This window comes from Amblyraja radiata, chromosome 32 (assembly GCF_010909765.2).
Source record: "Amblyraja radiata isolate CabotCenter1 chromosome 32, sAmbRad1.1.pri, whole genome shotgun sequence".
Taxonomy (NCBI): domain Eukaryota; kingdom Metazoa; phylum Chordata; class Chondrichthyes; order Rajiformes; family Rajidae; genus Amblyraja; species Amblyraja radiata.
The window spans coordinates 28,127,637-28,141,475 of NC_045987.1; the positions used below are offsets into that span (position 1 = coordinate 28,127,637).

Below are 13,839 nucleotides of genomic sequence, written 5' to 3' on the forward strand. Positions count from 1 at the left end.
GAAGGGCCTGTTTCTGTGCTGTATCTCTAAACTAAACTAAAAATTCCCACCCAACTCCTCCTCAAGCTAGTGATTAGAACGGCCACTGTTTATTAACTGAGTCCTGTTGAATTTTATTCAGTACCCTGGTGTCTTGGAGATATTTTACTATTGACTTTGGTGCACTGATTTGTACCTGCCACCTTCAACGCAGGTTGAGGTCCTGTCACCAGTTTGTAGGCAACATCCCTCTGGATAGCAGTCATTCCATTCCAGCACAAACTGCTGCCATGCTACTGTAAGTGGGCATCCATTATGATAGGCTGGTTTTGCCCAGTATTAAATGTCTGCCTGGGCTCCATGACAAGTTAGAGTCAATAGCTTACATCCTGATGACTTTCATAACCTGGATTTTATACAGACGACCCATGTAGGTCAGCACCCGTGATGGACTGGGCAATGTCCACCAATTTTCAATCTTCTTCGGTCCTGACGAACCAGTCAATATAAGTGCCACTGCTCCACCTGTGGATGTTCTAGAGAATATTCAGCGACATATCGAATCTCAACGGCTAGTGAAATACTTGGTGGCTACTGACCAATATTCGTTGTCTTTTTGTTCAGGTTTCAAATGCTTCTGGAGGAATTAGTATTTCCCTGGTGTCTGCAGAAAACCCCTTCAAACAGGACACGTTGCAACCTGAGGACTGCTTCATCCTGGACAACGGATCGAACGGGATGATCTTTGTGTGGAAAGGTTAGAATCACTTCAGCAACTGGTCGTGCTACAAAATGTAACTCTGGATGCAAAGGTGCAGCCTGATTTTGGTCCAGGCACATCAAACGTCTACTACACCAAACTGTTAGTTGCCTGTAATTGTTTCTAGTTCCCAATGCAGAAAATCTTGCCAGTTCCTTGCTTAAGAAGCTGGATATCACCTCATCACTCTGCCCCATTCAGTGTTTGGTCCATGTGAGGTGCAAGTTTTAACCTGCTAGGCAGTGTTAGAATTCCGGAGTATGGGAATGGTTTTGGAGATTTTGGTTGTGGGAAGAAGCTTGTAGCTACAGATACTGTGAAACTCTGCTGTTTGATTTTTCCAATGGTTTTGCAAGATGATGTTTCACATTGCCCTGAAACTTGTCAGGCTCTCTGGTAAACTTATTGTACTGTATATTTTAAATTGAGTGGGTCATTAATAGGAATTAATGGCTTATTATCATGTTGCAGAGATCCAGTAGGCAAACTATGTTTTGTGCATTATCCATTGAAGATAGCACAGGAAAGGGCCCTTTGGCCCACAATGTCAATACTGGACGTGATACCAAGTTAAACTGATCTCCTATACCTGTACATGATCCATATCCCTCTATTCCCTGCACCTCCAAGTGCCTAGCGCAGTGGTTCAATGGTCCTTTATTGTCAAGTGTACCGAGGTACAGTGAAATTTGATTTACCATAGTCACATCAAAAAAAGCAACAAGATACAAAACTACATAAAGATTAAACATAAACAGCCACCACAGTGGCGTGTGAGAAGCCCCAGGGCACACAGCGTAAGCGGAGAACCACAGCTATCAGTTCAATGTCCGGGCCACACACACGCTCCTTCACCGTGATGTGACCAGAGTTGTACTGACCGCTGTCACTATCTCTGCAGTCCCAGTCTGCCCGAACAGTCAGAAAGCTGTCTACACTCGCACCAGACTCCGGGTCCTCATGGAGTGATGTCCCCAGCAAACACCGAGATCACTGCACTCACGGCACTCCCTCTGAGTCCTCACCAGCGCAGGCAGCACGTAAATCTTATTTTTCCAGAGACTTCACATTCCCCCACTGTGATGGAAGGTAAATAACCTTCTTCCTCCTTTTCTCCCGCGCTCGGGGTGATCAAAACATTTGCGGTCGGGACGATCGAAGCTCTCTCCGTCAGCGATCAAAGTCCCTGGAACAGGGCGATCGAGGCTCCCATGATCGTGGTGGTTGGAGTTACCAAAGTCGATCCCTAACAAAGGGCCCGCCAGCACCACGATGTTAGGCAGTGTGGACGGAGAAACGATACGGAACAAGTCGCATCTCCATCGAGGGGAGAGACAAAAAAAGTTTCCTAAAAGAGTTTTCTATTTAATCTCTCCAGAGTTCCACTTGCTTGGATTAAACTCCATCTGCCATTTCTCCATCTATTTCTGTACCTCGTTGTATAACTCGATCTGTCAGTGACCTTAATGACGCGTGTGCGTGTGTGTTAAATCTGGATGTCATACGTCATCAAGGTCTCTCAAGGTCACTCAAGGTCACCCCCCCCCCCCCCCCCCCCCGTAACCAAGGGTACCAAGCAGGCAGTACGCTGGTGAATCTCCATGGCAACCACATCCTTCCTGTAGTGGGCCGTGAGACTGCGAGCATTGCCCATGTGTGGCCTGACCAGAGCTTTGTAATGCCATCTATGGGGCGAAGGAAATGGGCAACGATTCGGGCCGAAACGTTGCCCATTTCCTTCGCTCCATAGATGCTGCAGCACCCGCTGAGTTTCTCCAGCACTTTTTGTCTCCCAAAATATCTCTCCTTGCACTTGCTGGTATTTGAAGTCCATCTGCCCATCCCCTTCCTAAACTTAGCATCTGCTCTAGATCCTGCAGAAGCTTTGGCCAATCTTCCTCCTGGTCCACAATATTCACGTCATCTGCAAACTTAATCGTGTCTCCCGCTCTCGCATCCAAGTTGTTGATGTACATCGCTGACATCAAGTGTCCCCGAACCAATCCCCGCTGGTCACACATTTCCCAATCCTCAACTACGTGTTAGGGTGGCGCAGCGGGTAGAGCTGCTGCCTCACAGCATCAGAGACCCTGGGGTCGATCCTGACTTCTGGTACTGTCTGTGTGGAGTTTTGCATGTTCTCCCTGTGACCAGGTGGGTTTCCTCCAGGTGCTCTGGCTTCTTCCCACATCCCAAAGACATGCGGGTTTGTAGATTAATTGGCCCTCTGTAAATTGCCCCTAGTATGTAGGGAGTGGATGAGAAAGTTGGATAATATAGAATCAGTGTGAACGGGTAATCGATGGTCAGCATGATTAGTTGGGCCGAAAGGCCTCTTTCATCTCTAAACTAAACAATTTACCAATGTTACAAAATTTTGAGATTTTAAAAATCAAGTCTGCAATTTATCCCATCTGATAAAGCATAAAAAGAAGTTTAATTTGACACCTAATTCACTTTCATATCTCAAGTATTAAAAAAGTTATGGCCATTTTCATACTCGGAAATTAGCATATTGTTCCCTATTGATTTTCTATGAACATAACAAAAAAGCTGTGATCGTGGACAGTCAAAAGCCCATAACTTTCTTAAAAATTAAGAGAACTGAATGAAATTTTCAGTTATCATAGATTGAAGCATTCTGAAACAAATATAAAATAATCTTACTTGGATGACCTGAAATTAAAGCATATAGTTAGTTAGTTACCCAATTGTAGCTAATTCAATTACTAGATCTAAACATCTATCCATTTCTTAAGAAAAGATTAACATTTTAACATTAACAAATAGCCTAAGTGTCCAAATAATATTCACAAATAATTCACAATAAAACATGATTTTTAAATCTCATTGACATTAATTTATAGGCCAAATGGAAGGAATTTAGTGTTCAATTGCTGTAAATTAATGGCATTTAAATCAGCTTTCGAGTGGGGAATCCTGTGGAACTCTGTGGCACGCGCTGGTTTAGAACGTTCACATTGTGGTAGATTTGTGCCCCCAAATGCCCAGAAAAATACTGCGGGATATAATGGGCCCCAAATTAGCTACTCGCAACATTAAATTTTGTATAAAGGGATCTTAAGAAGCCCTTTTTAACGTAAAAATAAACAACCTACCTTCCGTTGTCCCCTGTATGAGATCCGGCCCGTTGTCGGCGGTCGCGGGTTTAGAGGTCAATTTTTAACCTACTATAACAATTAAATAAACCCCTTAAAACTAAAAATAGCTCAAGCGACGGAATCTTCCAGCGATTTTTCGTTAATAATTAACGAGGCTGAACATCCTCGATTTGAACAGCCTAGGGAAAATCGCGTTTTAAACCCGCCCCCCTCTAAACGGCGCCAAAATCGCGCACACGGGCTAGGACAGATTTTCAGCTACGCTTCAGGTACGTTTTACAACATACCTAAACAATTCACCACTGCCTCTTGCCATCAATCCTGTTTTGGATCCAGATAGCCAGCTTGTGCCTTAATCTCTGGACCAGCCTCCCATGTAGAACCTCGTCAAATACTGAACTATGTAAATATGGTAAATATTTTAAATATAATCAAATAAGAATTGTATTTGTTTAATTTATAATAAATTAAATATGTAAAAATAAACGATGTAAATAATGTCTCATGACCTACTGTTAATCTTGCATGTTGCTGCCTGAACACAGGTCGAGGTCTTGGGGGGCATTGGGGGGGTGTTGGCAAACCTAGTGCCACCTCCACTCGTACCTCAGCCACTCCTCACTGGATGTGTCTTCCTGGAACAGCTGCAGCGGAGTTGAGGCGGGGGTCTGTGAATTATTAGCTGGGTCAATAGATCGCGAGCGCCAAATATAAGCATTCATCGTGGACGGTCAGAAACACATTGATGGAAATTCTAAATGTTGCTTTCTTTTGTGAACTATGAAAGGTAAGCAGGCCGACCCAGAAGAACGCAAAGCTGCTCTGAAAGGCGCGGAGGACTTCATTTCCAAAATGGGGTATCCTCAACACACCCAGGTAAGACCAGTTGCGGGGGGTTGTTTTCATTCAATTAGAGCATCAACTTAAATTGTTCAATGATATGAACCTTCAGTTTAATAATGTTGCAAAAATAAAGCAAACAGCTTGGTGAACTCAGTGGGTCAGGCAACATCCATTGTTGCAATAATGTTTATCGCATTGCTGCTCTGCAAAGATGAGCTGGAGAAGTAGTGCTTGTCATACTGAAGAATTGGATATTTACTGGGATATAAATGGTAGAGCTGCTGCCTCCCAGTGCCAGCGACCCAGGTTTGATTTTGACCACTGGTGCTGTCTGTGTGGATGTTGCACGTTCCCCCTGTGGGTTTCTGCCGGGTGCTCTGGTTTCCTCCCATGTTACAAAGATAATTGGCTATTGCAAATCGTCCCTGTTGTGCAGGAAGTGGATGAGGAAGTGAGATAGCATAGAACTGGTGTGAATGTGTGACCAATGGTTGATGGGCCGAAGGGCCTGATTCATAAATTATAGTAGAATTGGGCCATTCGGCCCATCAAGTCTACTCCGCCATTCAATCATGGCTGATCTAGCTTTCCCATCCTCCTGCCTTCTCTCCATAACCCCTGACACCTGTACTAATCAAGAATCTATCTATCTGCCTTAAATATCCACTGACGACCTCCACAGCCTTCTGTGGCAAAGAATTCCACAGATTCACCACCCTCTGACTAAAGAAATGCATCCCCATCTCTTTCCCAATGATATGTCATTTTTATTCTGAGGCTATGACCTCTGGCCCACTAGTGGAAACATCCTCTCCACATCTACCTTTCACTATTCAGTAAGTTTCAATGAGGTCCCCCCTCATTCTTTTGTATTGTATTGTATTGTATTGTATTCAAATTTATTGTCATTGTCTCAGTTAGAGACAATGAAATGAATTTCCCTTACAGGCAGTATCATAAAAATAAAAATAAATAAATAATAATAAATAATAAAACATATTAAAAATAAAATAGAATTTAAAAAAAAGCACAAACACTGAAAGTCCACGACACAACATAACACAGTGGCACCAAGGTGAGGAAGGCACCATAGTCCAGCCAGCCTCCCCTCCGTTCTTCCCAGATGTTCACTCGTGGTCGAGGCCTTCCTAGCACCCGCAGTCGCCGCCCCGGGTGGCCCGATGTTCAGGCCCTCACGCCGAGCTGGTGGAACGCCGACGCCGAACCCCGACGGTGAACATCCTCCTCCTCAGCGGCCTGGACCTCCTGATCAGCCGCCTCCCGCAGCCGGAGTCCGCAGCTCCTTAGTCCGCAGCCCCCGAGTCCGCAGCCCCCGAGTCCGCAGCCCCCGAGTCCGCAGCCCCCGAGTCCGCAGCCCCCGAGTCCGCAGCCCCCGAGTCCGCAGCCCCCGAGTCCGCAGCCCCCGAGTCCGCAGCTCCCGAGTCCGCAGCCCCCGAGTCCGCAGGCCGAGCCGCAGGACCCCGCGCTGTCCATCAGCCCCGCCCGCGTTGGGAGCCCGCAAACCGCAGCTCCATGATGTCGGTGCTGCAGGTCCAGCACTCCGGGCTCCAGACGGCGACCCCCGGTAAGGCATCGCCAGCCCCGCGATGTTACAGCGCTGTCCCGCCGCTGCTGGAGCTCCGGTCGATCCCGGCAGGAAAGGCCGAGCCAATCCAGTATCCAATAATAGTCGCATCTTCACCAGGAAGCGGCTGAAGGATGGTATCCCCCGCACCGTACCCTCTTCCCCCACATAAAAACACCAAAAAACCACAAAAAAACACACTTTTACATAACTAAATAAACAAAAAAACAAAAAGATACCGGGCTGTAGGTGGAGGCTGCTGGCACCAGCGCCACCGGAAGTACAACACTGTCAACACAGTTTCTTCTGAACTCCAGCGAGTACAGGCCCAGTGTTGTCAAACACTCATCCTAGGTTAACCCACTCATTCCTGGGATCATCCTCATAAACCTTCTCTGGACCCTTTCCAGAGCCAACACATCCTTCCTCAGATATTGGGCCCACAATTGCTCACAATGCTCTAAATGCGGCCTGAACCAGCGCCTGATAGAGCCTCAGCATCATCTTATAGAGCCTCAGAATGGCCTACTCCTGCACCTATTGTCTACCGCTGTTTTTGTATTCTAGTTCTCTCTATTTCAGTTTCTATACTGTATCTCTAAACAGCATGGAAACTGAAATTGTCCAGTTACCCATTACTACAAAGCAATGCAATTTATTCACTTCAGTTTCTCTACCATTTGGACTTTGTTTTTTGGTAAGTGATATTTCCTGTTGGTTTTGCTGAAGAAGCCTCTTGTTCAGTGGGTGTGATGTGCATGACTTGGAGCTGGGTGTTGGGTTACAGCTCTCCTCTGTGTTTGATTCCCTAGGTTCAGATCTTGCCAGAGTCTGGCGAGACCCCACTCTTCAAGCAGTTCTTCAAGAACTGGGTGGACCTGTACCAGACGCAGGGAATGGGGACCTGCTACATCTCTGGGCAGATCGCCAAGATTGAGAAAGTGCCCTTTGATGTTGGAACTCTGCACGAGTCTCCAGCCATGGCTGCCCAGTACGGAATGGTGGATGATGGGTCTGGGGAGAAAACGGTAAGGACCACACCGCAATCAGAGACGCACTAGCCCGAGGCACAAGCACGGGAGAAACCAACCTGTCTGTTTATGTCCAAGTCATTTGCATGTATCACGGACAACAGAGGTCCCAGCAAAGATCCCTGCGGAACTCCACTGGTCACGGACCTCCAGCCTGAATATCTACGTCAACGCGAAGATAGACACAAATAGCTGGGGTAACTCAGCAGGTCAGGCAGCATCTCTGGAGAAAAGCAATGGGTGATGTTTCCGGTCGAGACTGAAAACGTTACCTATTCCTTCCCGCCAGAGATGCTGGCTGTCCCGCTGAGTTACTCCAGCATTTTCTGTCTATCTTTGGTGTAAACCAGCATCTGCAGTTCCTTCCTACACATTCCACTATAACCCCCTGTCAGTAAGCCAGATGACCAAATCACTGTTCACCCCGTGCATCTCAATCTACTGAATGTTGCATTAAATGCAAGGCACATCTGCCAACAATGGTGCCCATCCTTTGGATGTGTACAAGCAGGGGGTCAATGCCTGCTACTGCAAGTGTGGAGGTGCTGCAAGCAGACTGCCAAGCACACAGCAGCTGTACAAAGAGAAGCCCATTCATGTCTTGGCCTGGGACCTCTCCTCAGCTCTGGGGTTGTTCAATGGGCAGTGTGTTTCTGCTTGAGTTTAACCGGACAAATCAGGGCAGGGTTGAGGCCTGGAGAGTGTGGCAGAACACGGTGATCTGGGAGTACTGGTGCATGGTTCCCTACACGTGGACAATGTGGTGAAGAAGACATTTGTGTGTTTGCTGCCTTGAGAAGGGCATTGAGTATAAATGTTGGGCCACAACGACTTAGCTGTGTGACACATTGGTGAGATGAACAACTAGGAGTACCGTGTGCATCTCTGGTTGCCCAGCTACAGGCAGAATGTCATTAAGTTGGAAAGGGCGCAGATGTGATTTACCAGGATATTACTGGGGCTTGCGGGCGTGTTATAGGGAGAGGTTGGATAGGCTTGGACTTTTGTTTCCTTGCAGTGTGGGAGGCTGAGGGGTGACCTTTCTGAGGTGGGCAAGATCATGAGGGGCATGGATATGATGAATGTTCTGGCTTTTCTCCAGGTTAGAGGATTCTAAAATGACAGTACGTAGGCTTGAGGTGAGGGAAATATTTGTGAGGGACCTTTGGGGCAATATCTTCGCTCGGGTTTGTCTGTATCTGGAATGAGCTGCCAGAGGAAACTATAGAACAGATACAATTATGACTTTTGGAAGATGTGGACAGATGTGTGGATAGGAAGGGATTGAGGAACAATTGACCAAATGCAGGTAAATGGGACGAGCCCAACTTGATCAGCATGGATAACGTGGGCCGAAGAGCCTGTGTCAGTACTGTAGACTGACTCAATTTGCTTGAATGTTTATTGTGTATGTTATTGTGGTGAATCCAGTTGAACCAGAATATGGAAGGGTTGGTGCCTGCACTGGAAGGTGAGTGTAGTTTGTTTCGTGCTGGAGGTCAGCGTGAGAAGGAGTGTGTCTCGCACCATAATGTGGGCAGTTGATGGGTGGAGGGGAGAGCTGGCATTGTCCTTGTAGCACGGGTGGAGGGTGGAATCTGTGCTTTCAGTTTGTGCTGTTTCTCATCCCCTCAGATCTGGCGAATCGAAGGCAGTGACAAGGTGCTGGTGGACCCTGGCACCCATGGCCAGTTCTATGGAGGGGACTGCTACATTATCCTGTACGCCTACACCTTCGGTGGGAGAAGCGGCCACATCATCTACTTCTGGTGAGCCTTGCTCTGATATTTATGTCAATGCTTTGGGGAGGGGGGGGGGGGTTCCTTACGACAGGAGATTCCTCGTCTCCTCCAGTGAGGTGTCCAAGTCCAGTGAAGAGAGTCCAAGGACTCCCGACGCCGGGGCAAGACCACCCGGTGAGAACAGCCAGGGACATCGGGCCTCCGTAGAGGCAGTTGCGGTGGCCTCAATAGGCCTGACTTTGGGGTGAACATGGGGTGGGGACTGGACATTGTGCTTTCCCCCACAGTGCTATCCACTGTGGGGGGATGATTTTTTTGTCTAATTGTAGTCCTGTAGGTCTGTGTCCAAGATGGCTGCCGTGAAGAGAGAGTGGACGCTGGCGCGCTTTGGCTGCCGCTGCTCTCTCTTCACACTGTGTTTTTGATTTTCTGTTTTTGGATTGAATTCTGTTTTTAATTTGTGTCTCTGTGATGTCTTTTTTACCTGTTCTATTCCGATTATATGTTTTTATTCCGATTACTATGTAAGGTGTCCTTGAGATGTCTGAAAGGCGCCCATTAAATAAAATTTATTATTATTATTATTATTACTTAGTCAGATGTTTATAGACAACCATTCATCTGTTGCTGCCTCTTCTGCTGAGATGAATTGGAATGAACATTTCAATGTTGTGTTTAAGAAAGAACTGCAAATGCTGGAAAAATCAAAGGTAGACAAAAATGATGGAGAAATTGAGCTGGTGAGGCAGCATCTAAGGAGAGAAGGAATAGGTGACGTTTCGGGTCAAGACCCTTCTTCAGACTGATGTTGGGGGGGGGGGTAGACAGGAAGAGGAGACAGTAGTCTGTGGGAGAGCTGGGAAGGGGGAAGGGCAGGAGGAAGAAAGCAAGAACTATCTGAAATTAGAGAAGTCGATGTTCATACCGCTGGGGTGTAAGCTACCCAAGAGAAATATGAGGTGCTGTTCCTCCAATATGCAGTGGGCCTCACTCTGGCCATGGAGGAGGCCCAGGACAGATTAGGAATGGTTGAAGTGCTGAGCCACCGGGAGATCAGGTTGGTTATTGCAAACTGAGCGGAGGTATTGGGTGAAGTGATCGCCAAGCCTGCGCTTGGTCTCACCGATGTCGAGCAGTTGACACCTGGAACAGCGGATGCAATAGGTGAGGTTGGAGGAGGTGCAGGTGAACCTCTGCCGAACCTGGAAAGACTGCTTGGGGTCCTTGGATGTGGAATTACGGGGGGAGGTAAAGCGACAAGTGTAGCATTTCCTGCGGTTGCAAGGGAAAGTGCCAGGGGAGGGGTTGGGAAGGGACCAATTGACCAGGGAGTTATGGAGGGAATGGTCTCTGCGGAAAGCCAAAAGGGGGGGGGGGGGGGGGGGGGGGGGGGGGGGATGGGAAGATGTGGCCAGTGGTAGGATCCCGTTGGAGGTGACGAAAATGTCGGAAGATTATATGTTGTATGCTACGGCTGATGGGGTGGAAGGTGGACTTCCAAGGGGGACTCTGTACTTGTTACGATCTCAATGTTGTCATCCATTTTGCAAATGTTTTGGATTGCTGTCCAGATCCATTAATTGAATCCCTAAAGAAAGGGGAGGCTGACTCTGCCCATGAAGTGTGTCTAGTGCCAATACTGAGCAAGTCCAATTCTCGCTATGGTAATGGAGAAAGTGTGGTGTTTGTCAGACTTGATCATCTGATGAAGATTGACTGAGGAGCGTGTTTTCACTGCTGTAGTCCATGACTTCCAAATGTATGTTACATGAGAGCCGAGACTCTGAGGGAAACTGATCTGACAACTGACTGTAAAGATGCAGCATGCAATGAGGCCCTTCGGCCCACCAAGTCCACACCGACCCGCAATACCGTACACTAGCAAAATTCTACACACTAGGGACAATTTACAATTTATACCAAAGCCAATTAACCTACAAACCTGCACGTCTTTGGAAAGTGGGTGGAAACCGATCACCTGGAGAAAACCCACGTGATCACGGGGAGAACGTACAAACTCTGTACAGACATCACCTGTAGTCGGGATTGAACCCGGATCTCTGGCACTAAGGCAGCAACCTGTGAACCCTCTGCCATTGATGTCAATAATTCTACAATCCAAAGACTTGTTTTATTTTTCCTCCTGATCCTTTCCCCTGGAAACGCTGAGTATTTCTGCCTCCATCCCACTGGTGTTTCGTCGTCTCTGATCGACATCCGTGGACGCAGTGGTTCTGCTCTGTTTCCCGCGGGAATGAACAAGCCCGGGCCGTGCATTACTGGGACACGAGGAGAGCGAGTGTTTAATCGGCCAATTGGTTTGTTTTCCAGGCAGGGAAGTGACTCCTCCCAGGATGAGATTGGTACCTCCGCCATCTTGACTGCCCAGCTGGACGAGGAGCTGGGTGGTGGCCCAGTCCAGGTACGTGTCTCTCCCTCCATGGTCACACAGCGCTCTGCTCAGTCAACCCTTGTTGGTGATCGCTGCCAACAAATAATCTTGGGGGTAACATTGCTGGAGTGACCCAGCGGCTCAGGCCACATCTCTGGAGAACATGGATAGATAGCATTTTGTGTCGGGACCCTTCTTCAGAAACATCACCTATCCATGTTCACCAGAGATGCTGCCTTGATCTATTGATTTACTCCAGCACTTTGTCTCTTTTTGTAAACCAGCATCTGCAGTTCCTTGTAAATAATATTGAACATGGGCGCCAGATCAGTTTACTTAAAGTGGAAATAGACACAAAATGCTGGAGTAACTCAGCGGGTCAGGCAGCATCTCTGGAGAAACGGAGTAGCTGAGTTTCAGGTCGAGACCCTTCTTCAGTCTGAAGAAGAGTCTTGAAACAAAATGTCACCTATTCCTTTTTCTCCAGAGATGCTGCCTGACCTGCCAAGTTACTCCAGCTTTTTGTGTCTATCTTCAGATGAAACCAGCATCTCCAGTTCTTTCCTATACTTAAAATGGAGGCCTTTCAAAATGGGACTGTTAAATTAAAAGTAATCTTTGGGCTGATGTTGTGGCGTGACTCAGCAGTCCAAGGAGACGTCTTGAACAAAACAATAGCCCGAGTGTTTGCCCTTGTTTGTGTGAAGAGTCGGTGCTGTGGTTGCGTTCTGTGGGTGTGTTGTGGGTCAGCACAAGCTGCCTCATTCATGGCCTGGCTTCTCTGCCAGACACTATTATCTGGTTATGTTTGTGCTTCTACAAGCCCAGCATAGCAGGCAGGCAGGCACCAACCATTTTAATCATAGGGTTTTCTATATCAAACTCGCTTGGCTGATTAATAAAGGGCAGACCCTTCTGCAACCAAAGGTACACAAAAATGCTGGAGAAACTCAGTGTGTGCAGCAGCATCTATGGAGCGAAGGAAATAGGTAACGTTTTGGGCCGAAACCCTTCTTCAGACTGATAGGGGGTGGCGGGGAGAAGAAAGGAAAAAGGGATGAGGAGGAGCCGAGGGCTGGGTGGAGACGGCCTGAGGGCTGAGGAAGGGGAGGAGACAACAAGGGCTAACAAAATTGGGAGAATTCAATGTTCATGCCCGCAGGATGCAGACTACCCAAGTGAAATATGAGGTGTTGTTCCTCCAATTTCCGGTGTTGCTCACTCTGGCAATGGAGGAGACCCAGGACAGAGAGGTCGGATTGGGAATGGGAGGGGGAGTTGAAGTGCTGAGCCACCGGGAGTTCAGGTATTTCTTGCGGACCGAGCGGAGGTGTTCGGCGAAGCGATCGCCCAACCTCCGCTTAGTCTCACCGATGTAGATCAGCTGACATCTAGAGCAGCGGATGCAATAGATGAGATTGGAGGAGATACAGGTGAACCTCTGTCGCACCTGGAAAGACTACTTGGGTCCTTGAATGGAGTCGAGGGGGGAGGTAAAGGGACAGGTGTTGCATCTCTTGCGGTTGCAACGGAAAGTGCCCGGGGAGGGGGTGGTACTGGAGGGAAGGGAAGAATTGACAAGGGAGTTATGGAGGGAGCGGTCTTTGCGGAATGCAGACATGGGGGGAGATGGGAAGATGTGGCGAGTGGTGGGGTCACGTTGGAGGTGGCGAAACTAACGGAGGATTACCTGTTGTATGTGGCGGCTGGTGGGGAGAAAGGTGAGGACTAGGGACTCTGCCCTTGTTGCGAGTGCGGGGATGGGGAGAGAGAGCAGTGTTGCGGGGTATGGAAGAGACCCTGGTGCGAGCCTCATCTATGGTGGTGGAAGGGAACCCCCGTTCCCTGAAGAATGAGGACATTTCAGATGCCTTGGTGTGGAACGCCTCATCCTGGGAGCAGATGCGGCGTAGACGGAGGAATTGGGAGTAGGGGATGGAGTCCTTACAGGAAGCAGGGTGGGAAGACGTGTTGTCCAGATAGCAATGGGAGTCAATAGGTTTATAGTGGTATCGGTCAGAAGTCTATCACCTGCGATGGAGATAGTGAGGTCAAGGAATAGTAGGGAAGTGTCGGAAATAGTCCAGGTGTATTTGAGTGCCGGATGGAAGTTGGTGGTGAAGTGGATGAAGTCAGTCAGTTGTGTGTGGGTGCAGGAGGTGGCACCAAAGCAGTCGTCGATGTAACGGAGGTAGAGGTCGGGGATGGGGCCCTGGTACGTATTGAACAAGGATTTCCCCCCCCCCCCTCCCCTTCTGCAACCACCTAGTTGAATATTTTTAATGTGCTATTTGATTCTCTTTGAATTAGTAACATTGTCCTTGAATTAGTAAAATTAGTTCACGCAGGCTGTTAAACCGATTGCTGAACTTAGAAGTGTTCATA

The 13,839-nt window shown here is 48.0% G+C and overlaps 1 protein-coding gene across 3 annotated transcripts in view; it reads left to right on the forward strand.

The window, feature by feature from the left end:
- gsn (gelsolin) overlaps positions 1–13,839 on the forward strand; it is a 104,540-nt gene that overhangs the window by 45,570 nt on the left and 45,131 nt on the right. For all 3 annotated transcript variants that reach the window (XM_033049148.1, XM_033049149.1, XM_033049151.1), the window contains exons 7-11: positions 604–736; positions 4,649–4,737; positions 7,102–7,317; positions 8,956–9,089; positions 11,394–11,484. In XM_033049148.1, the coding sequence (XP_032905039.1) occupies positions 604–736; positions 4,649–4,737; positions 7,102–7,317; positions 8,956–9,089; positions 11,394–11,484 (663 nt within the window). The remainder of the gene's footprint in view (positions 1–603; positions 737–4,648; positions 4,738–7,101; positions 7,318–8,955; positions 9,090–11,393; positions 11,485–13,839) is intronic.